This window comes from Prionailurus viverrinus, chromosome C1 (assembly GCF_022837055.1).
Source record: "Prionailurus viverrinus isolate Anna chromosome C1, UM_Priviv_1.0, whole genome shotgun sequence".
Lineage (NCBI taxonomy): Eukaryota > Metazoa > Chordata > Mammalia > Carnivora > Felidae > Prionailurus > Prionailurus viverrinus.
In genome coordinates, this window is record NC_062568.1 from 187,674,655 (window position 1) to 187,702,266 (window position 27,612).

Here is a 27,612-nt window from a genome sequence, read left to right on the forward strand (position 1 = left end):
GATATACTATTAGTACACACAGTTGTAAATATAATAGCATCAAAATTTTATTGAATTCAAATCGCCTGGATGTCCTTAAATTTTCCTGTAAGAATTAAAAAAAAAATTTTTTTTAATGCTTATTTATTTTTGAGAGACAGAGACAGAGCATGAGCAGGTGAGGGGCAGAGAGAGAGGGAGACACAGAATCCGAAGCAGGCTCCAGTCTCCGAGCTGTCAGCACAGAGCCTGATACAGGGCTCAAACCCACAAACCATGAGATTTTGACCTGAGCCGAAGTCGGATGCTTAAATGACTGAGCCACCCAGATGTCCCTCTTGTAAGAATTCTTAAAAATTGCCCTTCAGGGAAAATCAATCCTGATGCTTTTTGCTATCATAATCAAACACACCAAGGAATCAATAAATGTATTTTATAGGAAAATTAGATTTGATTGCTTTTGGTTGATGTTATCTGTACATAAATAATTTCCACTAAGGGGCATATGTTATTCAGTTAATAAACTAGAAAAAAAATAGAAAATCAGGGCAAACACAAGGAGAGAATAGAAGTATGTTAATACAGTTGCTATGACTGGTGTAAGATTTGATCAAGAGTTTGATTGTAGCCAAGGAAAAAAGAACCAACACATTAATTATATCAGAAAAAATAAAGTAGACCAGTTCTTCATAGGTGGCAAAAATTTTTTTGGCTAAGAATAATTTTGCAAGTAGGAAAGCTAATATGGTCAAAATATCCAGATGAATAGTTACATGTGTGGCATGTTCTTAAAGTAGCTCCCTGAAGTAGTACTTCTCTGAATTAGGGTAAAACCATTTGATATTATGCTGTCTGATCAAAGCCTGGAGTGCTGTTGAATTGACAGAATCCATGTGCTTTGTCCTTACAGTCTGGCCTTTGTCTACCTTTGCAATTTTATTGATCATCATCTTAATCACATATGCCATGTGCCAATCTTTTATGTCATCATCCATTCCCTAAGACCAGTCAGGTCAGTGGTAGAATTTTTATTTTATAATATGTGTTGACAAACCAGCGGATGGGTAGCAAACTCACCAACTTCTTTATAAAAACTGTCATGTTAAATTTTTATTTGAAGCAAGCTTAGGTGGAGGAGTTTTAATATTCACTAATAGGAAAGGCCAGTTAATTCTAAAGCTAATACCTATATTTTTAAATAGCATTTGAAGTTTATAATTTTAGAAAATCAGGCTGTTTTTAAGTCCTAATGAATGTTAATCTGACCAGAATCACTCTTTTTATAGAGTTACATTATACAGAGTTAGATATTTGCACTGTTTCTTGGAAACTTAGTTGTCGAACAGGGTTTTGTATGTGTGTGTGTGTGTGACCCTTTTGTTTATACTAGGTCTTACCTTTTTGTTTTAATCAGTAAATATTTATAAGGCGCAAACTACTTCAACGGAGCTCCCTTCTACAAGGAAAAATACAACACCAGTTATAACCAGTGTGGTGTCATTGGCAAAAATACCTCCTGCCCAGCCCACAGGGAACACTAATAGTGTTTTAAAAGGTATGACTTGATGTAAAGGCATTTAATTAGACTATAGAGTTAAGTGTGTTGTCTAAGTAGCTCGTGTTAGTAATATTTACTTTGATATTTCTGTGAGGAAACATGCCCCTTTTTCTCAGAGGGAAGTGGGTAGCAGGCAGATTGGCATGGGTAGGGAAGGAAGAGGCGTGTACAGTTTATTATTATTCTTTTAAACCTAAGTGATTTTAATATAGTTGCCTTTATCACCGGAGATTCTACTGTAGTAGGAGGAAATTGGGGCCCAAGAATCCTTACCTTTCTCAGGCATCCCAGGTGATATTGATGCCCAGTTTTCTTGGACCATTCTTTGAGAAATTCTGGAGTAGACTCTGGCCCACCTTAGTGAGAGGAAAATAACTTGTTGGTCTCAGTGTTTACATCTGTTTATTTTGGGGATAATAATGTGTGTGTTCATTTATAACAGGTGCAGTTACTAAAGAGGCAACACAAAAAGTCATTGAAGATGTAAGTTTTATCGTTAATATTTTTCCTCATAATGCCACTTGGGTTTATTTTCATTTTGGATGTAGCATTCTAATATGTATCTGAATGCATTTCGCTTAGTCTTCAAAAAAAAGTAGAGTATTATGCACTGATTTTGTTTCGGAATCTTAAAGTTACATTAATAAGAATGCATTTCTGATTTATTTCGTTGTGTTCTGGCTCCTGAATTTCTTTCTTTCTTTTTTTAAAAATTTTTTAAAATTTAAAAGTGAGAGAGAAAGAGCACGAGCAGGGGAGAGGGCAGAAGGAGAGAGGGAAAGAATGTTAAGGAGGCTCCACACTCAGCGCAGAGCCCAGTGCAGGGCTTGATCCCATGAGCCTGGGATCATGACCTGAGTCGAAATCAAGAGTTAGACGCTCAACGAACTGAGCCACCCGGGCTCCCTGGCTCCTTAATTTCTTTAAATTCTTGTTAATTCCATCTGGCTGCTTATTTTTCTCTTTTACTACATTCAAGTATTTTTCTTTTAGACTGGAAAGTCTCTTGAAAAAGTTCAGTGTAGTGTTATTTTATGCATCTTCAAATTATGTGAAGCTGAAAATAGTGCAAAGTAAAAATACATTTAAGTTCCCACTTTATGTTTCCAATTTGAAGTATTGTGAAACTTTTTAAAATTAAAAAAAATATTTTGAGGAAACACATAATTTCAAATCTGACTAGTTGAAAGGATTGCAAATTATGTCATTATTTTCCTATATCTTGTGTTAGCAGGAAACAAAATTCCCATCATCTTTTATCAATATCACATGAACCTAATATATTGGATCTTGGGTTAATGTTTTTGGTGACTGTTTTTGGTAGCTGTCTTAACATTTGCTTTTGGTATAATTAAAGATATTTTTGTATGTCATATAACAGTGTCATTCAAGTTCATTAAGTAGTGGTGCTAGTGCTAAAAAACTGTACCCCAAATTCAGTATCTTTGGAACAGAAGTTAGATGTGATAAAACTCTGTGATAAAGGCCAGACCAGGATGTGATCCCCCATGCTGTTCATTTAGGAGAGTGCAGCCTGCAGAATATTGAGATAATGCTCAAAAAAACAAAAGCAGCATTACAGAAGATACATCGTTTAGTTCACACACACACTCTCACACACACACACACACACTCACACACACATACACACACACAAAATCTTATAACCAGGCAAGAATAATGGAGTAAATGGAAAAAATCCTGGCAACGCAGCTGCAAGATCAGTGCTGCTGTAATGCCCCCCTAAGTTCAAGCCATTGCCTGTGCTAAGGCCTGAAGTAATTTTAATGATTTGAAAGGAGTTGAAAGTGAGACAAAAAAGTTCACTACAAGTCATGGCTGGCCTTCTAATTTTAAAGCCTACCAAAGTTTTAAGAGTATAAAAATGAGCAGGCAAGCTATAGCTGCTAACCGAAGCTATCAAAACATTTCAGCTTTACCATAATCTAAAGAGGCTTTATCTTGGAAGACGACAGCCTCATGCCTGATAAACAATCTGTGAAAGTGACAAAGAAGGTGAATTTGTGCAAGGTTGGTGAAGGGGATGCTGAAATTTCGCTTGGGTGGTTCTCCATGGAGTAATACAGGAAGACTTGCTAGAATTAGAAAAACAAAGGCAGCTGGAAGAGGGTCCCGGCACTTATTGGGCCTTCAGCACAGCAGCCAGCAGCGAAGTAACTGGCATATGCTTTTGACCATATTCCAGCAACAATTGCTATTATTAAAGAAAGTGATCCAAATGTGGATTGCTGTTTCATGGTGGCAAGGTGAAAGATGGACAGTGTGTCTGCATATCAAGAAATCCCCAGAGGCAAAGAAAATGAGAGCAAAAACCAGCCACATCGGATTCATTCTTTAGTAGAAATCTTCCAGGGACTCAGACCAGCCTTCCCCATGATGTGGCGAGATAGCTTGTCCTAATTTGATACCTTTTAACTCTCCCCTTATTTGTGTTGTTAGAAGATGATAATGATAACTTTTACTCAATTATTTTCAGGCAGGATACTGCAGTAGTTAATGCAATATCATTAAGTTAACTTTGTACTTATATTTGTATATTGTATATTATACATTAAGTTATATTTTAAAATTACATGATTAATAAATTGCTATAACAGAATGAATAATTCTCTTCTTAAGCACATAACTGTATAATTAATAAGGGTATTAATAGACTAGGTTTTATACTAATGTTATTAGTATATATTATAAAAATATTCTATATTGGTTGCAAATTTATGTATCCTGAGAATGCATCCTTTTTCTTCTATATATGGGACAGTTAGTTTTGAATTATTCTGGGTTTTCAAGAATACATCCCTCATTTAAATAGGACTGCCCTATGTATTTTTTCTCTATGTGGAGTACCTCTATAATTCACCAGTCATTTAAACTGTGTTATAGAATAGCTCTGATTAATGTTTTCAGTTTAGTCAATACAAAGTATATGTAGTACTCTTAAATTTTTAAAAAAATGAAAGTTTTAGAATCTTTTCTTTGTTTCTCTCAGACTTTAGTTTGACTCTCCTTCAAGTTATTTAAATAGTCTTAAATTTTAGGGGAAGGTGAGATATAGAAAAGGACAAAGAAGAAAATCTGCACAAGTCAGGGCTCCTGTGTGGCTCAGTCAGTTGAGCGTCCAGCTCTTGATTTCGGCTCAGGTCATGATCTCATGAGTCATGGGTTGAGCCTTGCATCAGCCTCCATGCTGACAGTGTGGGCCTTGCTTGGGATTCTCTCTCTCTCTTTCCCTCTCACCCCATCCGTGCTGTCACACACTCTCTCAAGATAAACTTAAAAAAAATGTGCACAAGTCAGCAGACTTCCTAGGTAGTATTGTTTTAGACTAAACTTGCCATACAGACTCTGTTGCAACTCCTCATCTCTGCTGTTGTGCAGAAGTAACCATAGACAATCCATAAATGAGTAAGTGGCTGCATTCCAATAAAATTTTATTTACAAAACCAGGTGGTAGGCTGGGCTTGGTCCACTCCAAACTTTGCTAACTCCTGCTCTACTGTGTTCTCACCATTGAGAATTAACCATTGTTAGATTGGGCTCATTTGCTTAGTTTTAGTCTATCTTTTTTTTTCTTTTTCTTTTAAAACTTATGTTTTTTTTCCTAAATTGAAGTATAATTGACATACAGTATCCTATTAGTTTCAGGAGTACATCAGTACATCATAGTGATTTGATATTTTTATACATTGTAAAATAATTCCCACAGTAAGTTGTAGTTACCATCTGTCACCATACAAAGTTACTACATTTTTATTGATTTTGTTCCTTGTGTTGTACATTACATCCCCATGGTTTATTTTTCTTATAACTGGAAGTTTGTACCTCCTAATCCCCTTCACCTGTTTTGCCTGTCCCTCCTCCCCCCCCCCCCCCCCCCCCCGAATCTCTCCCTTTCTCTGATAACCATAAATTCTATCTAGGAATCTGTTTCTGTTTTGTTTGCTCATTTGTTTTGTTTTTTAGATTCCACATACAAGTGAAATCATATGGTGTTTGTCTTTTTGCGTTTGACTTATTTCAGTGCACGTAATACCCTCTGGGTCCATCTATGTTGTTGCAAATTTCATTCTTTTTTATGGCTGAGTTATATTCCAGTGTGTGTGTGTGTGTGCGCGCGCGCGCACGCGTGTGTGCATCATACTTCTTTATCCATCCATCAGTGAATACCTAGGTTGCTTCCGTATCTTGACTATTATAAATAATGCTGCAGTGAACATAGGGGTGTATGTATCTCTCCACTTTGGTGTTTCGGTTTTCTTTGGATGCATTCCTAGAAGTTGAATTGCTGGATCATATGGGAATTCTATTTTTAACTTTTTGAGGAAACTCCATACTGTTTTCATACTATTTTCTACAGTGGCTGCACCAATATACATTCTCACTAGCAGTGCATGAGGGTTTTTTTCTATATCCATGCCAACACTTGTCATTTTTTTGTCTTTTTTATAATATCTAATCTGGCAGGTTTGAGGTGATGAATCATTGTGGTTTTGATTTGCATTTCCCTGATGATTAGTGATGTGATCATCTTTTCATATACCTGTTGACCATCTATATGTCTTCTTTGGAAAAATGCTTATTCAAGTCCTCTGCCCATTTTTTAATTGGGTTATTTTTTTTACATTAAGTTGTAGAAGTTCTTCCTATATTTTGGATATTCCCTTATCAGATGCATGAATTGCAAATATCTTCTCGCATTCAGTAGATTGCCTTTTCACTTTGTTGATCATTTCGTTCTCTATGTAGAAGTTTTTTAGTTTGATGTAATTCCATTTATTTATTTTAGCTTTTGTTGCCCTTGCCTGAGGAGATTGGTCCAAAAAAATGTTGCTGATACTTATGTCAGATAGCTAACTGCCGGGGTATCTGGGTGGCTCAGTGGGTTAAGCGTCCAACTCTTGGTTTTGGCTCAGGTCATGATCTCACAGTTTTGTGGATTCCAGCCCCGAGTTGAGCTCTGCACTGGCAGCGTGAAGCCTGCTTGGGATTCGCTCTCTGCCCCTCCCCCACTCATGCTGTCTCTGTCTCTCTCAAAATAAATAAATTAATTTAAAAAATGAAAAATAGCTAATTACCTATGTTTTCTTCAAGGCGTTTTGTAGTTTCAACTCTTACTCAACATGTGGTGTAAGATAGTGGTCCGGTTTCATTCTTTTACAGGTAGTTGTTGGGTTTTTCCCTTATTGAAGAGATTGTCTTTTACCCACTGTATATTTTTGTCTCCTTTGTCATAGATTGACCATATATGAATGGGTTTATTTCTTGGTTCTCTGTTCTATTCCATTGATCTCCATGTCTGTTTTCCGGCCAGTACCATACTATTGTGGTTACTATTGCTTTGTAGTTTGAAATCAGGGAGCGCGTGATACTTCAGTTTTGTTTTTCTTTCTCAAGATTTCTTTGGCGATTCAGGGTCTTTGTGGTTCCATACAAATTTTAAGATTCTGTGTTCTAGTTCTATGAGAAATGTTGTTGGTATTTTGATGGGAATTGAATTGAATCTATAGATTCCTTTGGGTAGTGTGGGCATTTTAACAATATTAATTCTTCTAGTCTATGAGCATGGTATTGCTTTCCATTTATTTGTATCTCCTTCAGTTTCTTTCATCAGTGTCTTATAGTTTTCAGAGTACAGATCTTTCATCTCTTTGGTTAAATTTATTTGTAGGTATTTTGTTCTTTTTGATGCAATTGTGAGTGGGATTGTTTAAGTTTCTCTTTCTAATAGTTCTTCATTAGTGTATAGAAACGCAACTGATTTCTGTCTGTTAATTTTGTATTCTGTGGCTTTACTGAATTCATTTCTTATTAGTTCATTGACTGCTGGATAGTGTTGTATGAAAGTAATGCATTTTATTTATCCTTGCTTTGTTGATGAACATTAGGTTGCTTCCAGGTCTTGACTATTAAAACAATCTCTGCTACAATCAACATCTTTGTATACATCTCCTTGTGCACGTGTGCTGGTGTTTGTCTGGTGTAGATATGGAAGAGTAGAATTTTGAATTCAAAGAGTATTTGCATTTTTGTTTTCAAAATGTCTGTTTCAGTTTTTATTCCTACCAGGAGATTATGATTATACTCATTTCCCACAGCCTTGCTATCATTCAATGTTGTCAGATTTAAACATTTTTTGTCAGTCTATTTAGTAATACCTTATTTTATTTTGCATATCACTGAAAACTAGCAATTTTGCTTATATGTCTGTATTTTTGAACATTTGAATTTTCTTTTCATTTCCTGTTCTTAATTTTTCCCCATTTTTGTGTGGAATTATCTTTTCCTTATTGATTTATAGAATCTCTTTATATATTCTGGATTTGCCCCCACCTCTTTCTACTCATTTTCACTGACACAAAAAACATGCAGTAATACTTAATATCTATGAAAAATATTTTAACACCAGAGCCCTCCAGCTATTGTCCTATTTCTCTACTCTCCATTTTAGAAAAACTCTAAGGGTGGCCTCAACTTCCTGCCTTACTCCCTTATCTGTTATCTTTCCTTAGGGCACTTAAGTCAGGCTTTGCACCATTCCATTGAAACTGCTCTTGTCAGGGTGCCTGGGTGGCTCAGTTGGTTAAGACTTTGGCTGAGGTCATGATATTGCGGTTCATGCGTTGGAGACCTGCGTTGGGCTCTGTGCTGACAGCTCAGAGCTGGAGCCTTCTTCAGATTCTGTGTCTCCCCTCTCTTTCTGCTCCTTCCCTACTGTGCTCTGTCTCTCTCTCAAAAATAAACACGGGCCGGGGGGGGGGGGGGGGAGGGAAGAAATTGCTCTTGTCAAGGTCACCATGAACCTTTAGTTTTGCAAGTCCAGTGGTCAATTTCCAGTTCTCATTTAACCTATCCTTTCAGTAACATTTGATACAGTTGCTCTCCCTTTCTTCTTCAAATACCTTCTTCAACTTCTAGGTCAACATACTTGTCTTTTTTCTCAATCTTCCTGGGGATTCAGTACAGTCCTGTAGTTTTTAAACACCCCCTAGATGGTGGCTTATTCCCAGATTTATTTCTCTTGCCATGACCTCTGAGCTCCAGATTCATGTATCCAGTTGCCTACTTGACATATACACTTAGATGATTAATGGCCATCTCAAATAATATGTCTAAATCAGAACCCTTTTATTCCACCCCAGACTTCCTCTCTAGTGTTCCTTACTTCTTACCATTCCTGCTGCTACCTTCTTTGTCTGAGGCACCATCGTCTTTTCTCTGATTCATTGCAGTGACCTCCTACCTGTCTTCCTGCTTGCATTCTTGCCCTTTGCATTTTTTTTATCCACATTGTTAGCAGAATGATTTTAAATCAGATTGTGTCACTCCACTGCTTAAAAATCTTCAATGAAATTCTGTAAAAGAAGAATAAAGAAGGGGGAAGAGGAAGAGCTAGTTTCCAAAATTATAGTAGAACTGTAAATTTTATGAAGCTAGAAAGATAAAACAATTGATACTGAAGCCATGAACTCAGTAGAAGTCCGGAAATAGACCTAAATATGTATGTAGATTTAGAAATAATAAAGATAGCACTTCAGATCAGTAGGAGAAACTTATTCAATAAACAGCATTGTGACAACTGAGCATACATATGGAAAAAAATAAATTGGATTTCTACCTTACAAGTTCCACCAAAATGAAGTCCACATGGAGAAAAGATTTAAATGTAAAAAAAATAATAAAGTAGTAGGGAAGAATACAGGAAAGAATTTTAATAAACAAGTGGAGAAAGTCTTTCTAAATATGTCACAAAACTCAGAAGCCATAAAGAGTTGTTATGGAAATTCAGCTACATTTCAAAGTCAGAAGACATGAAAAAAATTAAAAGGTTGCAATTCGTGTCATAAAAAGCCAGTTTTTCCATATGTAAAGAGCTTCTATAAATCAATAAAAAGACCCAGCACCCAGTAGAAAAATGGGCAACAAAATCTGATCCATCAGACTAGTAAATAAAAATTATTCTTAAAAAAATTTTTTTAATGTTTATTTATATTTGAGAGAGAGAAAGAGACAGAGGGCAAATGGGGGAGGGACAGAGAGAGGGAGGCAGAATCTGAAGCAGGCTCCAGGCTCTGAGCTGTCAGCACAGAGCCTGACGTGAAACTTGAACTCACGAACCATAAGATATGACCTGAGCCGAAGACAGATGCTTAACCGACTGAGCCACCCAGGTGCCCGGAAATAAAAATTACTCTTAAACATATGCAAAGATACTCAACTTTAAAATTAGAGAAATTCCAACTTTATCAGATTGGCAACAATAAAAATAATGGATAACACTGTTAAGGCATTTTTACATGTTGTCAATTGCAGTTGGTAAAACTGCTACAGAGAGCAATTTAGTAAAACTTGTTAAAATTTAAAATGTAAATACCATATTACCAAGGAACTCCATTTTTAGGAATTTATCCTTCAGATATATTTTGCACATTTATAAATTGAAGTATGTACGGGAATGATTTCAGCATTGTTTGTAGTAGCAAAGGCTTGAAAACAGCCACATTGTTTGATCAATAGTCAGGGCCATTGTGAGTTCATTCTCAGTTACTGTGTGAACTAGAAAAAAAAAAAAAAATAGACCTACATGGGTAGAACCTGAAATATACCCCTCTGCTAGCTCATACTTAGTCATGTGGTCTGGTGAGTGGAATTCCCTGCCCAAGCATATACAGCAGCTCTTTGGGGACTATAGTTAAAATAAGTACGCTATATCCATTACAGTAGAATACTGTGCACTTAAAAAGAATGTGCTAACTATATATGTACAGACATAGAGTAGTCTCATATACAATAAATGAAAAAGGCCAAATGGTATAGCAAACTGCCATTTGTGTTTTAAACACACATACACACACACACCACCACCACCACCACATACCTATACATATGTATAGAAAGCCCTGAAAGGCAGCCAATGAATAGATAATAGTGGTTGCCTCTAAGGAGAACTGAACGACTGAGGCAGAATTTAAGAGGGAAATTAGTATATTTTCATGTTTGATATTAAAGTCTTTGAATTTTATGTCACATGTTACATTACTCATTCAAAAAATTATGCATAGAAGTTTTTAAAACATTTTTTAAATGTTTATTTATTTTTTAGAGAAAGAGTGTGAGCAGGGGAGAGGCAGAGAGGGAGACAGAGACTCTGAAGCAGGCTCCTGTGCTGACAGCAGAGAGCCTGATGTGGGGCTCGAACTCCTGAACTGTGAGATCATGACCTGTGCCATCAGGTGCTTAACCAACTGAGCCACCCAGGTGTCCCCCCCACCCCCTTCTTTTTTAAATTTATAGAATTTTTTTTAAAAGCTAAAGGAAAACAGGGCACAGGATAGGAGTAGATAGTTCACAGAAGAGGAAACACTAATAATGCTTAAACATGCAAAATACCTAACCACACTACTGTTAGATAATTTTTCATTTATTGAGAAATAACAAAAAGTTTCATAAATACCATATTAACTGGAGTGTTGGGAAACGAGCTCACGTACATTGCTGAAGGTCATAGAATATGATACAGTGTGCTTCTATGGAAAGCAGTGTGACTGTACCAACATAATTAAAGTCTTCTGACCCACCAAACCACAATTTAGAATACCTTATTCTATAAATATACTAGCACGTGTAGAATTAATTTATATATAGGGGTATTTATTAAAGCATTGTTTGGGGCGCCTGGGTGGCTCAGTCAGTTAAGTGTCCAACTTCAGCTCAGGTCATGATCTCATGGTTCATGGGTTCGAGCCCCACATCAAGCTCTGTGCTGAACACTTGCTCAGAGCCTGGAGCCTGCTTCAGATTCTGTGTTTCCTTCTCTCTCTGTCCCTCTGCTTGCGCTCTGTCTCACTCTGTCTCTCAAAAATAAATAAATGTAATTTAAAAAAGCCTTGTTTGTAATAGCAAATGTTTTTAACATTCAGTTTTCAGTAGCAGAGACTCTTCAGATTACCTATGATACATTCAATGTATAAAGCTGTTATTAGGGTGGCTTTATACAAAGTTATGTAAATATACCTCTAAGATAGCTTGCTAATAGGTACAGTACAAGGTGCTAGAGCCTTGCTAATAGTATGCCACCAATTTGTAGTCAGAAGCAACTTATTTAATTATATAGACCACCTTTAGAAGGACGTGTAAGAAACTAGGAGGGCACCTGAGTAGCTCAGTCAGTTAAGTGTCCAACTCTTGATCTTGGCTCAGGTCATGATCTCACGGTGTGTGGGTTTGAGCCCTGCATCAAGCTTCACACTGACAGTGTGGAGCCTGCTTGGGATTCTCTCTCTCTCTGCCTCTCTCCGCGCCTCTCCTGCTCACACATGTGCTTTCTGTCTCTCAAATTAATAAACTTCAAAAACAAAACAAAACTGGGAACCTTGTATTCAAGGTTGAGTCTGGACAGGGGGTAGATGGGTGGAAAACTTACTTTTCATGTAAATACTTTTATACCTTTTGTATTATTACATAATTCAAAATTATTACATCCATTGCTTATTTAAAAAGTAAATTTAAATGTAATCTGCAGTGCATTCCATCATATTTAAAATACAATCCTAATTTCTTACTGTTTTTGAAACGAAAACCTTCAAGATCCTATACAATTTGGCTTCTGCCAGCCTCTTCAAACATTTCATTCTAGCCCCTGCTTACTTTATTTCAGCCTTGTTCTTGTTAATGTTCCTAAAGCATGCTAGACTCTCCCATTTCAGGGCTTTTGCATCTGTAATCCCACTGCCTGGAGTCCTCTGACTTCAGGCCTTTGTGTGGTTTGTTCTTTTGAGTTGAGTATTCAGAAGATCTCTGCTCAAATATTTACTCTAAAAATACCCTTTCTCCACACTATCACCCTCCATTCCCTTACCCTGCTTTCTTTCATAGCACTCGTCACTACCTGGAATTATACAATATATATTTGCTTTACTTGTTTATCTTCTGTGTCTCCCTGTGGGATGTAAAGGCCATAAAGGCAGGACTTTCTTTCTCTTTTTTTTTGCTGTATCCCCAGGGCTTAGAACAGTGCCTGAGTTACAGTAAACATTCCGTAAATACTTGTTGAGTGAAAAACATGTTTTATTTATGAAAAAATTTTTTTTAATTTTTATTTATTTTTTGAGAGGGAGAGAGAGCAAGCAGGGAAGGGGCAGAGAGAGAGAGGGAGACACAGAATCTGAAGCAGGCTCCAGGCTCGGAGCTACCAGTGTAGAGCCTGATGTGGGACTTGAACTCATGAACTGCGAGATCATGACCTGAGCTGAAGTCGGACACTTAACCACTTAACCAACTGAGCCACCCAGGCACTCCAGCAAACATCTTTTAAATACATTTTCTCTCTCTCTTTCTCCCTTTAGGATGTTTTATTCTTATTTTTGAGAGAGAGAGAGAGCAGGGGAGGGCAGAGAGAGAGGGAGACACAGAATCGGAAGCAGGCTCCAGGCTCGGAGCTGTCAGCACAGAGCCTGATGTGGGGCTCAAACCCACAAACTGAGATCATGACCCGAGCTGAAGTCGGATGCTTAACAGACTGAGCCACCCAGGTGCCCCTTAAATATATTCTCTAACTCTGGTGCTTACTCTTCAGCTTTGTTTTATAAAGACCTTTATTTAAAAAAAAAAAAAAAAAAATTCAAGATAGTCAAATGTATAGTCGTTTCTATTTTGTTTATAATTCTTGTGTTTCTTTTAAGAATACCTCCTCTTTGTTCTGGTCATTTGAAAGTTCTCCAGTGATTTAATTTATTTTATTTTTTTGTTTTGTTTTATTTATTTTTAAAATATTTTATTTTTAAGTTATCTCTCGTCCCAACGTGGGGCTTGAACTCACAACCCCGAGATCAAGAGTCTCTGCTGACTGAGCCAGCTAGCCACTCCCTCTCCAGTGATTTTAAAGTTTCATTTTTTTCATGTTGAGGTCTTAAATCAATATGGAATATATTTTGCATAAAGTCTGAGTTGGATCTAATTTTTCTGAATAGCCAATTGTCTTAATCAGTAAAGATTGTTTTTATTATGTTGATTGTCCTTACTATAGGCAGAGTATTTTTAAAAAATTAATGAATGGAACTGACACTAATTAGAAGATTTAGGAATTAGTGTATATTTTCCAAAGTAGCTTCTTTATTGCAACTACTCTTTCACAGGAATTCTATTTCTTTTACTATGTGCCAACTTTCAATTGATAGTGATTCTGGTCAGTGTTAAGGTACTAAAAAACATGTTTTTGGTTTCTGAATTTGCTTTTAACTAGGGAAGCACACAGATAGATGCCACAAAACTTCTATCTTCCCAGTCTTCCAAGCTTTTAAAGAACAAAGCAGTATTGTGCAAGCCTGTCACACAGACCAAGGCCACCTCTTGCAAACCACATACACAACACAAGGAATGTCAGACAGGTATGTATCCTTGTGCTCTGCTTATGTGGAAAGTTAACTCTGTTTTGTTTTTGTTTTTTTTTAAGAAAGGCAAAGAAAATCATATACCATTTCTTAAACGGGAAAACATTCATCCTTGCATCACATCCTTTGAACATCTGATTTATTCCTTTTATAATTATTGTCATTAACACCAATAACTACTAAATTGAATCCATCTGCACACACAGCATTATGTGGACAGACATCTCTGTGCACTGCTGTTTTTCAAATGTACAAACTATTATAACTATTAAGATACAAATTTCTTTAAAAGCGTTAATGATTTAACTGTAGTTCTTCTTTCTTTTTAAAAACAATGTGAATTAATTTGTCATTTACTAAAAATGTAACTGTGTGTCTGAGGTGTTGGTGATCAGGAAAATGACTTGAATTCATATTTGGAAAGGCTGTAAACTATTGCTGCCCCAATCCATGTTAACTGCCACTACCCTCATGTTTTCAATTACTTACATAGCCTACTCTGCCCAAAGCATTTTTTGATTTTTGTTTTTAATGATAATTTTACTACACAGAATATATGTAGTTTATTTAAAAGTATAATCTGTCAACAAGTAATCTTGAGTTTTTATGTAGGGTGCATTTCTTTTAGTAGGAGTCAAGGAGAATCCTGTTTTCCTTCCAAAGTAAATTTGATTGTTGTATATTCCTGTTAAAATGATATACTCTGTGTACATGAATTTATATTCTATATACATTCACATGTGGAAGGTAGTAAAAGATCTGTGGACATCTATATGTGTGGGTATGTGTGTGCTTATACGTTAAAAATTTCTAGATTAAATACTGGATTGTTTAAGATGTACTGTTGTGAACTTTTTCCTTTGACATTGCTCATCAGAAATATTCCATGTCAATATAAATTTAAATATACATTGAGATTCTCAATGGATGCATAGATTCCAATGTATGTACCTATCCATCCCCCTAAGATTGACACTTGGATCGCTTTTAGTTGCTTAATATTGTAAACAGTATTGAGTTAAGTTGTGTAAATGAATCTTTGTTCACTTGTCTAATTAGGTCTTTAGGATAAATCCTAAGTAGTAGAATTTCAGATTCAAAAGCTATCATAGATTTTTAAGGCTTTTTGATATGTGTTGCAAAACTGAAAAATTACATCAGTGTTTGAGAACACCCATTTCTCTTTACCCTCATACATTGGGTATTAAAACTACTAATTAACCTTTTTTTTTCTTCAACTTTAATTTGGAGAAATTTCAAAGTTCAGAATGATTGAAAATATGGCACAATGAATATTAATATATTCTACAGCTAGATTCACCAAATGTTAACTTTTTAAACATTTGTTTTCTTTTTTCTGAAATTTAAAAAAGTAAATTAATTTATTCTTAACTAGATGCATCCTGTGGACTTCAGCCCTAATTCCAGCAATCTGCTGAATATATATATATATAGCATTGCTAGTTCACGTCCCGCAGCCTATAGTTTTGCTCTAGTCAGTGGCCAAGTTTTGGGCAAGGAGAAATTCTGTTTTTAATGGCACCATGAAAGTTCTGTGGTTTCTGTTTCAATGTTAGTGTATTCTTTTGACAAATATAAATACTAAAAAAAGATATTTTAAATGTGTGGGGGAAAACATAAAGACTATTGCTTATTTCTTCTTGAAAAATAACAGTGATTCAAATATTTCATTCAGATTTACCTATGCCTAATGAGAAAAATGATGCGGAACTTGATTCTCCACCTGCAAAGAAAAAAAGAATAGGTTTTTTCCAGACTTATGATGCGGAATATTTAAAAGTTGGTTTTATTATCTGTCCAGGATCAAAAGAAAGTTCACCAAGGCCACAATGTGTCATTTGTGGAGAAATCTTATCCACTGAAAACATGAAGCCAGCAAATCTTTCTCATCATCTGAAGACAAAACATTCAGAATTAGAAAACAAACCAGTAGATTTTTTTGAACAAAAATCTCTTGAAATGGAATGTCAGAATAGTTCTTTAAAAAAGTGTTTACTAGTTGAAAAGTCACTTGTGAAAGCTTCTTATTTAATTGCTTTCCAAATTGCTGCCAGCAAGAAGCCATTCTCCATTGCCGAAGAATTAATTAAACCGTATTTAGTGGAAATGTGTTCAGAAGTTTTGGGTTCAAGTGCTGGAGACAAAATGAAAACCATTCCTCTTTCTAATAACACGATTGGACACAGGATTGATGAGTTGTCTGCAGACATTGAAGATCAGCTGATTCAAAAAGTCAGAAAGTCAAAGTGGTTTGCCCTTCAGGTAGATGAATCATCAGAAATCTCAAATATCACCCTTCTTTTGTGCTATATTCGTTTCATTGATTATGATTGCAGTGATATAAAAGAAGAATTACTATGTTGCATTGAAATGCCTTCTCAAATAACTGGTTTTGAAATATTTGAACTAATAAATAAATATATTGATAGTAAGTCTCTGAATTGGAAACACTGTGTTGGTCTCTGTACAGATGGGGCTGCAAGCATGACTGGCAGGTGTTCTGGTTTAAAGGCAAAGATTCAAGAAATCGCCACGAATACAGTGGCATTTACACACTGTTTTATTCACCGTGAGCATTTAGCAGCAGAAAAGTTGTCTCCATGCTTACATAAAATTCTTTTGCAGTCAGCACAAATTTTAAGTTTTATAAAGAGCAATGCATCAAATTCACGAATGTTAACGATTTTGTGTGAAGAAATGGGGCCTGAGCATGTGAATCTACCCCTTCATGCTGAAGTACGTTGGATTTCGAGAGGGAGAATTTTAACAAGATTATTTGAACTACGACATGAAATTGAAATTTTTTTAAACCAGAAGCATTCAGATTTGGCCAAGTATTTTCTTGATGAAGAATGGGTTGCAAAGCTGGCCTATTTATCAGATATTTTTTCACTTATAAATGAACTCAACTTAAGTCTCCGAGGAACTATGACTACTCTCTTCAATTTGTATAATAAAATGGATATACTTAAGGAAAAGTTAAAAATGTGGTTGAAGCGCACACAAGAGAATGATTATGACATGTTCCCTTCATTTTCCGAATTCGTAAACTCATCAGACTTAAATATGAGAAGCATTGCAAGCATTATTTTTGAGCACCTGGAAGGACTTTGTCAAATGTTCAATGACTGTTACCCACCAGAAGAAGACTTGCGTTCAGGAAATTTGTGGATAATTAATCCTTTTATGAATCCCAAAGATAGTAATCTCATGGACTTCGAAGAAGAAAAACTAGTACAGCTATCTTCAGATTTGGAATTACAGTCAGTATTTAAATCAATGTCTGTGACTCAGTTTTGGATAAATGCAAAGACAAATTACCCAGAACTCCATGAAAAGGCAATGAAGTTTTTATTGCCCTTTTCAACTGTTTATTTATGTGATGCTACATTTTCCGCTTTGACTGAGTCAAGACAAAGAAATCTGTTGGTTTCTGGTCCTGCTCTAAGACTTGCAGTCACATCTTTAATTCCAAGGATAGAAAAATTAGTAAAGGAGAAAGAATAGTAAGATGGGTATTGCTAATGATCAAAGTCTATAATTTTGTGTTAAATTTTGTATAAATATCCTAAAATATAATTTCCTAATGTGGATATGTGTTTTCAGTGATTATATGTTTTAATAATTTTTCTTTTTGTTGAGGAATAATTGTGCATTTATACCTAGTTATATATTATAATTTTAATAGTCCAAGGCAGAGAATTTAGCTATTTGATTGATTGGATCATCTGGATTAGGGACAAAAATGGTCACAAAAAGCCTGTTTGTAATGTATCAGCACACCTGGATGTTAATCTGCTTGGCCTTTAGAAGCACATGGGACATTGCAGTCTTCAGCCAGGCAGCCACCCACCCCAGCAGGTTGTGGGTACGTGGAAAACAAAGATCTAAGCAGCTTGGCTGATCAGAAATAGAAGCTGCAGGAGAGTAGGGGTTTCTGTGGCGCTCTAGACCAGGGCTTGGCAAACTTTTCCCATAAAAGGCCAGATAGTGAATACTTTAGGTTTTGCAGGCCATGTGGTGGCAACTAGTCAATTTTGGGTTTGCAGCACAAAAGCAGCTGTAGGCAATACACAGACAAATGAGTGTGGCTGTGTTTCAATAAAACTTTATGAACATTGAACTAAGAATTTCATATAATTTTCATGTGTCATGAAAGCTGCCTTAAAATTTTTTTTATCATTAAAAAATATAAAACATTGTTAGCTGGGGAGGAAGAAGGGGGAACCAGTGGAAAAAACCCGCTGACTAAATTTGGCCCACAGTTTGTCCATCAAGGTCTAGACTGATTTCCAGGTTATAGCAGATGGACCACGAGTGGCCTGTAGGGTTTTGTTAGTGGAAGTCTCTCTTACCTATGCTGCAAGTGTCTGAATTTTCAAACACTTTTCATATTTTAATTTCAACTGAGAGGAATTGGAGGAAAAATATATTTTACACAAAGAAAACAATTTATAATTACTTGCTACCGACTTATTATTAATGATTTCATAATTTACTAATTTACAAATAACGTTTGAGCTCTTACAGGTGCCAGACATTGTGCTAGGCCTGTTCCTAAGGAGAACAGGCCTAATCGCTTTTACAGATGCAAATAGTGAGGCCCGAGGAGGTTAGGTGGCAGCTCAGATCCCAAAGCTGGGGTGGCTCAGGCTGGAAGGAAACCCCGGTCTTCTGCGAGGCACGTGTAGATGGTTACTCCTGGAGTCTGACTCTACTCAGTCATACTGGTTGGGAGACAAAAGACGCCCCTTGAATTCAAAGGGGCTCGTGCGGTCAGTTGAGCCACTGGGCTTCAGTGCCCCCATCTGAGAGATGGGGATGCCCCTCCCGAAGGCCGTCTCCCCTCGCAACAGGTGGGGGCCAGAAAAGAGGGTGGCAACAGCCTCGGGGTGGGGGGCGGGGAGCGGGAGGTTCTGGCGCCGGTCTTCTGGTGGCCCTGGGGAGGGAGGAACCGAGCGGGCGGCAGGGGGAGGGTTTCGGCGGGGCCTCTCCTCTCCTCCCCTTCCTTTCCTTTCCTTTCCCTCTCCTTCCCTCCCGGAGGACCTGCGCGGCCATGGCGCTCGGGCTCGCCGCTCTGCGCGTCCTGCTGGGTGGCTTCTTCGCGCTCACGGGGGCGGCCAAGCTCTCGGGGCAGATCTCGGCTCCAGCGTCCGAGCAGATGGTGAGCAGCGGGATGTGGGCGGCCACGCGGCGGCGGGTACTGCGGACGCGGCCGTAACCCCCCCCCCCCCCCCCCCCCCCCCGCCCCGCGGTGACCGCCCGCCTGCCCGCGCCGGTGCCCCGCGGACCCACCTGCCTTCCGGCGAGACAGTGCTAGACTGAGACGTAGGCGCTCTCCCGGGGTGCTCCTCCGAGTCCTCTGGCTCTTGCCTAGACGGAAGGGGCACATCTTCCAGCTGAGCACTGGGGGCCCCGGGCAAACCTAGGGCTGGAGGAGGAATGCGCCGGGACCCCGGGCGGAAGAAGATGGAATGGAAGGGGGACCCAGAACCCTCCCTGCCCCTTTCTCCTCCTCCTCCTGTTTGCGTTCTTGGGAGGTTCATGAGGATGGGTATATGAATTACCGCTTGGTGGGCTAGGAAACCTCGCCCTGAAGGTGAAGTGTGTCTGCTAAAGGTTACACGGCAGGTCAGGAAGCAGGAGTCAATCTAGACGCTCCCCTAACTCAGAATCCAGAGAACCCTTCCGGGCAGCTTGAGAGGGAAGTCTACAAGTTCTTCCACCTTCCGGCTAGGTCCAGACTCGGGAAAGCTTTCGTGCCCTTATGCTCACCAATTCCCCAGCCCTTCAAATAAGCCTGACTTGGAGACCCCTGCCAGCCTCCGTCTCCCAGGCCTGGGTTCTGCCCTTCCTCCCTGGTTTAGGGTGGTGGATTGTTTGCGGAAGTACATACCTCCCCAGAGCCAGCCGCTTAGAGTTTCTTCCTTGCTGCTGACAGTAGGGGAGGTAGAGCTAAAGTGGGGGTGGGGTGCGATGCAGGAAAAGGTAGTCAGCCTGAGGCTGAAGTTGTCACGGAGCCTAACTCAGCACAATGAGTCTCTTTGAGCCTCCTTAACTACTCTTGTGTCGACTGCAATGGGATCCAGGCCCAGCATACCATATTCATAGTGGAATCCGTTGAATGAGCAACCGTCTACCCTTCCATCCTCACCCCCACCTCCCAATATTCCCAGCATAGGGAAATTTCACCCTCAGGGGAAAGCAGGTCAGGCAGAAAGAAAGAGAAGCTGTGACATTCCTAAAGTTGGCAAGCCTAGCTTCCTGGTCTTGGAATTTGGGGCTGGGTTGTAATCTGGTGAGAGTCTGTTGAGAAAATCAGTCCATCTCTGCACACACCATCCAGCCCTTCTTGGAGGGTAAAGCTCAGCTCCCCCCGCCCCTCCCCAGGGAGGCCCTCCCCTCTCCAGACTGACCTCAACCCTGGACCTGACCTAGAATAGTAGTAGCTCCTTTGTTGGGGGGGGGGGGGGGGGGGGGGGGGGAGGGGTTGAGGGCACAGGCCCAGAATGTCCCTGTGGAGTGCCCAGGCAGTGGATCCTTGTTGAGTGTGGCTGACAGACATTCCCTGCTGCCCCTAGAAAGCCCTGTTTGTGCAGTTTGCTGAGGTGTTCCCGTTGAAGGTGTTCGGCTATCAGCCAGATCCCATGGGCTATCAAGAGGCTGTGGGCTGGCTGGAAGACCTGCTGGCTGGGCTGCTGCTGGTCCTGGGCCCACCGATGCTGCAAGAGATCAGTAACTTGCTTTTGACCCTGCTCATGATGGGTAAGGGGGTGCAACTGGGCTGGGGAAATTGGGGCTTCTGGCAGAGGATCATGGAAGATCTGGCTGTTCCCTTTACTGTTGCCTCCTTTCCTTTTTTCTAGAACCAGGAGCCCTCCCTGCTGTACTCTATTTTCCATGGCCTTTGGACTAGGACAGGTGCTTTTAAAACTTAATATACTAGAACGTGATTCTTTGTCAGACATACTTCCTACCTCATCAGTTCAGCTGGCTGCAGGGTATTCCCATTGTATGGATGTATATAATCTCAAAGTCCCTACTGCTCTCTCCTAAGCCCTACCCTAGAGAGGAGGGGATGGAGTTGCAGCTGCCAGTGGGGTTATGTGTCTGGCAGGTGGGAATAGAGAGCAAGGAAGCCAGGGCCCCCAGAAAAGCAGAGAATTTCCCTGTGACAGGCAGTTGTAGAGCACCCCCTCGTAGCAGCTCTGCCCACAGGACCTGCTGATGTACCAAGACAGCTGCTGCTTCAAAGATCAGACGACTTCAGACTCTTCTGGATCCCCTGGCCTTGTGTCACCATTGCTGCCACCACTGCCACCCCTCCCCCCCGGACTTGCTTTCCATCTCTGAGGCTTCCCTCATTTTCGGATCTTTCCCATACCTCCACCTTCCCTCCGGTAGGATTAAGAAAGGAGAAGGATTAGAAGTTGTTCCCAGATGCCCACCTACCTACCTCCCTGCGCTATTTGGCTAGATTGCTCCTGTTTCTTTCTCACCCTCTGAGAGGGGCTACATTAGTTTAAGAGGCTTCTGATTCCTGGTTCTGTTTGGGAGGCCAAAGAGATGAGAGCAGCTAGCTCAGGCTCTGTGTGGGTGTGGTTGGGAGGTGTTGAATGGGAAGGCTTCAGCTGGAGAGGGGCAGGGGGCCTCAGGGACCTCACTTTCCATTCCAGGAGCCATCTTCACTCTGGCATCTCTGAAAGAGTCACTGAAACACCTACATCCAGCAGTCATCTGCCTGGGGCTCCTGCTGCTGCTGGATATCTGCCAGCTCTGAGTCCAAACTAAGAAGGTGGTCAGACCCACTAGGAAGAAGACTCTTGCAAGTGCGTTCAAGGAGTCCTGGGAGTCCTTTTTTCTCTTCATGCCACATCACTATCACGGCAGGAGCATGGTGGAACGCCGAGTCTGCCACCTTCTTTCCAGTGCATCCAGGGCTGTTCAGTGTCGAAGCAGACATCTTCTCTACCTGACCCTGCTTTCTCTCTGAGACATTCACTGCTCTTTTTTGAGGAGCACGTGTTGCACATACTGTCATTCCTCATGTAATGTGGAAATAGAAAACAGAAAAGCAATTTAAATCACCTCAAAATTTAATGCACCAAAAATAACCACTATCCACTCCTTTTTAATAACTGTACCTCGACTCTTACTATGCCTTTGTACAGATGTTTTTAATGAAAATGAGGGCGATTATAAATTACTTTATTAAATGTCTCTTAAAACTAACATACTGTAACACCATTCATTCCGTGTGCGTTTTACCTCATTGATGTTAATGGCTATATAGTATTTCGTTGTGAGGATGTACTGTAATATATTTATCCAAGGCCCCGCTAAGGAACATTTAGATTGTCCCTAGTTTTTTGCTATTGTAAACTTCACAGTAAATCACCTTTGCATACTTACTGTCTTTCCCTCGAAGTGAGGGTGCTGCTTCAAAAGACCCGCACATTTAAAGCACTGGTATTACATACTTAAAATTTACACCTTGGCTATGGCAGAGTCTAAGTACCTGCGTCTGCCTGTGTGCTTCCCAGGCGCGTGAGATATCCCCTCCCATTCTTTTACTTTGTGCACTTTAGATCTGCGGAGCCAACAAAGATGGGCATTGGATCATTGTTGTACAGGATCTGAAACTGCAGCCTTTGGTGGCGAGGTAGGTACTTAGTGCAGTGCTCCTTGGATAGCTACATGGAAGCAGAGGACAGCCAACTCAAGGGATGCTGCATGGTAAAGCAATGCTGGAAGCCGGGGATGAATCCCAGAGGTCCCAGGGAATCAGAAGGGGGTGTGTGTGTATGGACAATTACTGAGGGAAAGTGGCCACGTTAGAGTCCCTACTATCACATCACCAACTGTCTTCACCTCAGTGGGGGCCTTTTGGAAAGTGATATGCCTCCCATAATGGAAGAGAGGAAAAGAGCTTATTTATGCAAGTGCCATAGCCACCAGCCGACAGATTACTTTGGGGGTAGGGACAATGGCTTTTGGGAGCCCATAGGAATGAAAGTTGTCTGTGTACATTAGTCCATTTCATCTTTACTACACAATGGTAATTTCTGCCCTGACACTGACTAACTGGGAACCTCAAGCAAGTTGGCACCCTTAGGTCTTTTCCTCTTGTGTCTGAAAGCACAGTGATGCAATCTATATATATTGTGTGTGTGTGTGTGTGTGTGTGTGTGTGTGTGTGTGCGTGTATGATACACACTGGTACATCTAAAAGTAGTATATGTAAATAGACGTAAAAAATGGAGTAGTATATTAGGGCACCTGGGTGGCTTAGTCGGTTAATGTCCGACTTTGGCTCAGGTCATGATCTCGTGGTTTGTGAGTTCAAACCCCACGTCAGGCTCTGTGCTAACAGCTCAGAGCCTGGAGCCTGCCTCAGAATCTGTGTCTCCCCCTTCTTTGCCCCTCCCGTGCTCATGCTCTGTCTCTGTCTCTCAATAATCAATAAATGTTAAAAAAAAATTTTTTTTAAAGCAGTAGTATACATTCACTACATAGAATGTTGAAACAATCAGGAATCCTTTTCTTTGACAGAGGTCCAGCGATAACATACTTTCAGTTTCTGTGTTGGGTAATTTGGCTGCTTTGCAATGACCTCAAAGACTGATGTTCTTTCAACTTTCTGCTCTGCTGCTTTCAATTTATTGGCTCCTGCCCTCAGCATTGCAAAATAGTTGCAGCAGCTCCAGACGGCACATTTGCACATAACATCCAAAGGTGAAAAGGGAGAGGAAAGCTCTATTGGAAGACCCCCAGATTTCCCCTCACATCCCATTGGCCAGAATTAGTCCCATCTCTATACCTAGACCACCCATTCGTAAGGAGAAAGGAATTCCTATGATGGACTTAGACTAGTTAAGATTTACCCACCCTGGTCAGCAAAGAAAGGGAAGAGCTTCTTTGCAAAATATGGGTAATAATGGTAAATACTTCATAGAGTTGCTGTGAGGATTTAGTGAGAAAGTGCTTACAGTAGTGCCTGGCACATAATAAGTGCTCAGTAAATGCTATCATTAAATAGCATTTGCTATTAGTTTGTTCTATAGATGGGAAGATGTGGTCAGAAAGCTTAAGTGCCCATGTGTCAGATCTGAGATTCATTAGGGCCTGATGAACTCCAGAACCCACACTTTGCACTGCACCGGCTGTCCAAGTTGAAAGTGGGCAGGCATAGCACCCCTGCTCCCTTCAACAGGGTAGAGGAGATGATCTGCCCAATGTGATTAAATCTGCCTTGTTTCCAGAATTCCCCCTCTGCATGAACATTTTGAAGGCCATAAACATAGGACCTGGAGCCCCTAGGATCCTGGCCTCTTACCATCTCTACTCCTTCCGGGATGCGACAGTCAGCCTGTCTCCAGCCTGGACTTTGAGTAAAACCTCTCACAGCTGGCATTAGACTGAGGGCTCCTGTTTACCACGGCTTGGCCTGTAAGCTGATTAGCAGCTACAGGGCCCCCAGCTCGGCTGTAGGGCCCACCTAGCAGCTGTGGGAAAGGCAGGGTGCTGGAGGAGTGGGTTGGCCAGCTGGTGTGGAGCAGTTGGGATTGACAGCAGCAGGAGTATCTTGAGTTCCAGCAGTGCCTCCTTGGCCCAAGGAGAAGCCAGGCTTCAGGATATGTGCCCCCCTCAAACCGCACCCTGAACCTTGGTCAGGTCAGTACCATGACATTCAGCTGCAAGGCCTTACTTTACTTTTCTATCTCCCTCTCTGTGCCCCCTTGCCCTCAAAGATGGACCCTTCCCTTGCGGCCCTGGCCGCACCCCACAAACCCAGCTTATAGCTGCCACAGGTGGGCCCCAGCCCCTCCAGCTGTTGGCCCATTCTTCACGTGGCGTCCTGGGATTAGTGGGTTGATGGGAGGGTCTGAGATGTGGGGGTGGCAGTGGATTCTGCTCTGTCTCAGCTCCTTAAAGCCAGGCCCCCTAAGGCCCTAGAGATTGCTGCAGGAGCTTTAACAGCAAGAGGTAAGAGAGGAACGACCTGGAGGGATGGCAGGGAGAGGTTCCGGGTGGGGCAGTTGGGGGCTAGAGCCAACAGTGGACAGAGTGGAGAGGGAGGGGAGAAGACATTCCACTCAGGGTCCCAGAAAGGATTGCAGCCTGAGGGGTGCAGAGGCAGAAATACAAATTTTGGTATTGGAGGAACTGAGTTTTGGGACACCCTAGGGGGGTGACTGTGCCAAAAATAGGAACAGGACATGGGCTTCTGCACTTACCCCCCTGGGGAGAGAAGAGGAATACGCCCAGATGTCTCTGTGTTGTTTTGTTTGCTTGGGGTGCCTGTGTGGGTGGTATACACATTCATCTGTGTGCTGCCTGGAGGGAAAGGAGCTAATGGTTCTGGCATGTCTCCCCAGTGTCAGCCACAGCGCTCAGAGTTTTACTTATGTTTTCTCATAGTTCTCCCAACAACACTGTGAGGTAGGTATCTTAATCTCCGTTTTACAGCAGAGAAAGATTGGCTCAGTGAAGCGGAGTAATTTGCCCAAGGTCACATGGCAAATTAGCGTGTGTATCTAGAACCTGCCCGATTCCTGGGCCTGTGCTCTGTTTTGCTTTGCTGGCCAAAATTTTGAAGCAGACCCAGGACTTCTTTGTGGTTAAAAGGTGAGGGGAAGGAACCAGGCTGGAAAGCCTGAGAGTTTTGAACCGTTTTTTCAGCCCTGTCCCCCGGGCTACAGGCAAGCGGGGAGTGGACCTTCATTAAGGCAAGTCCAAGGTCACTATGCATGGGACTGTCCTCAGGGTCACTGCAGCATAAGCCTGTTCGTCCATAGTATGTGGAGGAGGGAGGACTGCGCTTTTTCTGGGAAGGACTCTATATTCTGGTTTCTCCAGAACTCCCTGTTGGCTCAGCCTTGCTCGGGCTTAAGCACGTGCCGGTGCCTCCACATATCTGAACCATACTCCATCTGTGAGGGGCGGCACTTCCACCCTCTCAGTCACCAAGGTTGGAAATTTCCAAGCTATCTGAGACTCCTGTGTCTTCCTCATTTCCTGCAGCTTGTCAGCAAGCCCGTTGTACTTCAAGGGACTCTGGAGTCCACCCCCTGTTCTCCATCCTCAGGGGTGCTGGCTCAGCTCAGTCCTCATCCTCTCCCACACGAACTTCCCTGCTCCTTAGTGTCCCCTCCCAGCAGGGACTGAGTTAGAGGAAGACGGGGTCGGGGGGAGGTGGTACGGAGGCCTTCTGTGGCTAGCCTCCACAGTGACCTCTCTTCCTCTCCCTGGTGCAAGGTCCGAGATGAACGGCAGTGTTGGGGACCCGGGTGTCGGCGGCTGCAGCCCCTGGGACGACCCTGCTCGCTTCATCGTGGTGCCCACTGCCTACGCCCTGGCTCTGGGTCTGGGGCTGCCGGCCAACGTGGCCGCCCTGGCGGTGTTCGTCCGCAGCGGCAGGCGCCTGGGCCAGGCCCTGCGGCTCTACCTTCTCAACCTGGCCCTGGCCGACGTGCTCTTCACGCTCACGCTGCCGCTGTGGCTCACCTACTACCTGGGCCCGGCCCACTGGCCCTTCCCGGAGGCCGCCTGCCGCGCGGCCGGCGCGGCCTACTACGTGGCCACCTACGCGGCCGTGGCCTTCGCCGCGCTCATCAGCGTGTGCCGCTGCGGCTCGGTGCGCGGGCCCCGGCCCAGGGCGGCCGGCCGCCTCGCGCTGCGCCGCCGGGGCCCCGCGCGCGCCGCCTGCGCCGCCGCCTGGCTGGCCGGCCTGGCCTGCGCCGCGCCCTCGTTGGCCGCGCCGCACGCGCTGCGCCCGGGTCCGGGCGGTGCCGCTCGCTGCCTGGAGCACGGCTGGGCGCGCGCCGGCCTGGCCTACGCCACCGTGGCCTTCTTCGCCGCCGCCTTCCTGCTGGTGCTCGCGGCCTACGTGAGCCTGGCGCGGGCGCTCGCGGCCCCCTCGGGCCCCGGCCCGGCCCCCGCCGGCCCGCACCGGCGCGCGGCCAGGACCATGGTCCTGGGGCTCCTGCTGGTCTTCGCCCTCTGCCTGGCGCCCTACCACCTCCTGCTGGCTCCCTGGGTGGCCGGGCGGGAGGGAGCCGCGGGCAGCGACGGCGGCGGGTGCCGCGCCGCCTCCACGCTCGACGTCCTGCACACCCTCAGCCTGGCGCTGCTGAGCCTCAACAGCTGCCTGGACCCGCTCATCTACTGCTTCTCCGTGCGCCGCTTCCGCCAGGACTGCTGGACGCTGGGCTGCCGCCTTGGGGTGAGGGCTCCCGGTGCACACGCGGCCTCCCTGGCCTCCTCCCGCTGAGGCCCGGGCCTCCCCCGCCTGCGTCACCACTGCCACCCTGCGCGTGGCGCACTGGGTGAAGGAAGCCCTCGGAAGGACTCGATTCCCATTGGCCGCCTCGCTGTAGAGTGCGGGGCTCGCTGGTTACAAGGGGGAATGAACAGGCTTTGTTGCCTGAATGTTCTCTAGACGTTGCAGTGTTTTGGATTATGCCGTGATCTGGCTCCCGTGTCCGTCTCAGCATCCTGTTATCCCCATCTCATCCTCTACCGCCTCCGCCCCTCTCCGTGGGTTCACTCACCATCTCAGTCCCTGGAACAGACCAATTTCCTTCCCTTCGAGGCCTTTGCGCCTGGCTTGGCCAGGAATGATATCCGTCCCTCTCCTTCACTAAG

At 42.4% G+C, this 27,612-nt stretch overlaps 3 protein-coding genes and 1 long non-coding RNA gene across 23 annotated transcripts in view; 3 read left to right on the plus strand and 1 right to left on the minus strand.

Annotated features, from left to right (window-relative positions):
* Positions 1-18,088, plus strand: part of ZMYM6 (zinc finger MYM-type containing 6) — a 60,746-nt gene extending 42,658 nt beyond the window's left edge. For 12 of the 13 annotated variants that reach the window (XM_047868998.1, XM_047869005.1, XM_047868999.1 and 9 more), the window contains 4 exons: positions 1,394-1,534; positions 1,980-2,020; positions 13,797-13,941; positions 15,641-18,088. In XM_047868998.1, the coding sequence (XP_047724954.1) occupies positions 1,394-1,534; positions 1,980-2,020; positions 13,797-13,941; positions 15,641-17,472 (2,159 nt within the window). In that variant the 3' untranslated portion in view covers positions 17,473-18,088. The remainder of the gene's footprint in view (positions 1-1,393; positions 1,535-1,979; positions 2,021-13,796; positions 13,942-15,640) is intronic. The other variant, XM_047869002.1, reaches the window with a different exon arrangement.
* LOC125171849 (uncharacterized) lies at positions 61-19,828 on the minus strand. 4 transcript variants are annotated; one of them, XR_007154448.1, is made up of 7 exons: positions 19,533-19,828; positions 19,261-19,338; positions 18,494-18,692; positions 8,799-8,910; positions 1,811-1,893; positions 1,377-1,435; positions 61-85 (listed from the first exon to the last, which is right to left on the minus strand). It is a non-coding gene; the product is annotated as an uncharacterized LOC125171849 (long non-coding RNA). The 4 variants fall into 4 exon arrangements; XR_007154450.1 differs by lacking the exon at positions 18,494-18,692; XR_007154449.1 differs by lacking the exons at positions 19,261-19,338; positions 19,533-19,828 and adding an exon at positions 19,012-19,103.
* TMEM35B (transmembrane protein 35B) lies at positions 18,997-22,197 on the plus strand. 5 transcript variants are annotated; one of them, XR_007154445.1, is made up of 5 exons: positions 18,999-19,129; positions 20,547-20,730; positions 20,832-20,886; positions 21,184-21,365; positions 21,642-21,753. XR_007154445.1 is itself a non-coding variant. In XM_047869009.1 (4 exons), the coding sequence occupies exons 1-4, from the start codon at positions 19,022-19,024 to the stop codon at positions 21,666-21,668; spliced, it is 372 nt and encodes a 123-aa protein (XP_047724965.1). In that variant the 5' UTR covers positions 18,997-19,021; the 3' UTR covers positions 21,669-21,753. The 5 variants fall into 5 exon arrangements, 3 of the variants coding, with proteins under 3 accessions (XP_047724965.1, XP_047724966.1, XP_047724967.1); XM_047869009.1 differs by lacking the exon at positions 20,547-20,730 and having other exon boundaries at positions 18,997-19,129; XM_047869010.1 differs by lacking the exon at positions 21,184-21,365 and having other exon boundaries at positions 21,642-22,197.
* A 246-nt stretch (positions 22,198-22,443) lies between these two features.
* Positions 22,444-27,238, plus strand: LOC125171771 (platelet-activating factor receptor-like). The gene is made up of 2 exons (XM_047868891.1): positions 22,444-22,627; positions 26,224-27,238. Exon 2 carries the CDS (start codon positions 26,231-26,233, stop codon positions 27,236-27,238), a length of 1,008 nt encoding a protein of 335 aa, XP_047724847.1. The 5' UTR covers positions 22,444-22,627; positions 26,224-26,230.
* Positions 27,239-27,612: the final 374 nt, after the last annotated feature.

What these genes read in the sequence shown, in the direction of transcription:
- TMEM35B (XM_047869011.1), top strand. Translation starts at nt 19,022, where the DNA reads ATGGCGCTCGGGCTCGCCGCTCTGCGCGTCCTGCTGGGTGGCTTCTTC. An exon ending in CTCCAGCGTCCGAGCAGATG is followed by an intron (nt 19,130 to 20,546) that starts GTGAGCAGCGGG and finishes TGCTGCCCCTAG; the next exon opens with AAAGCCCTGTTTGTGCAGTT. An exon ending in TTTGACCCTGCTCATGATGG is followed by an intron (nt 20,731 to 21,641) that starts GTAAGGGGGTGC and finishes TTTCCATTCCAG; the next exon opens with GAGCCATCTTCACTCTGGCA.
- LOC125171771 (XM_047868891.1), top strand. Translation starts at nt 26,231, where the DNA reads ATGAACGGCAGTGTTGGGGACCCGGGTGTCGGCGGCTGCAGCCCCTGG.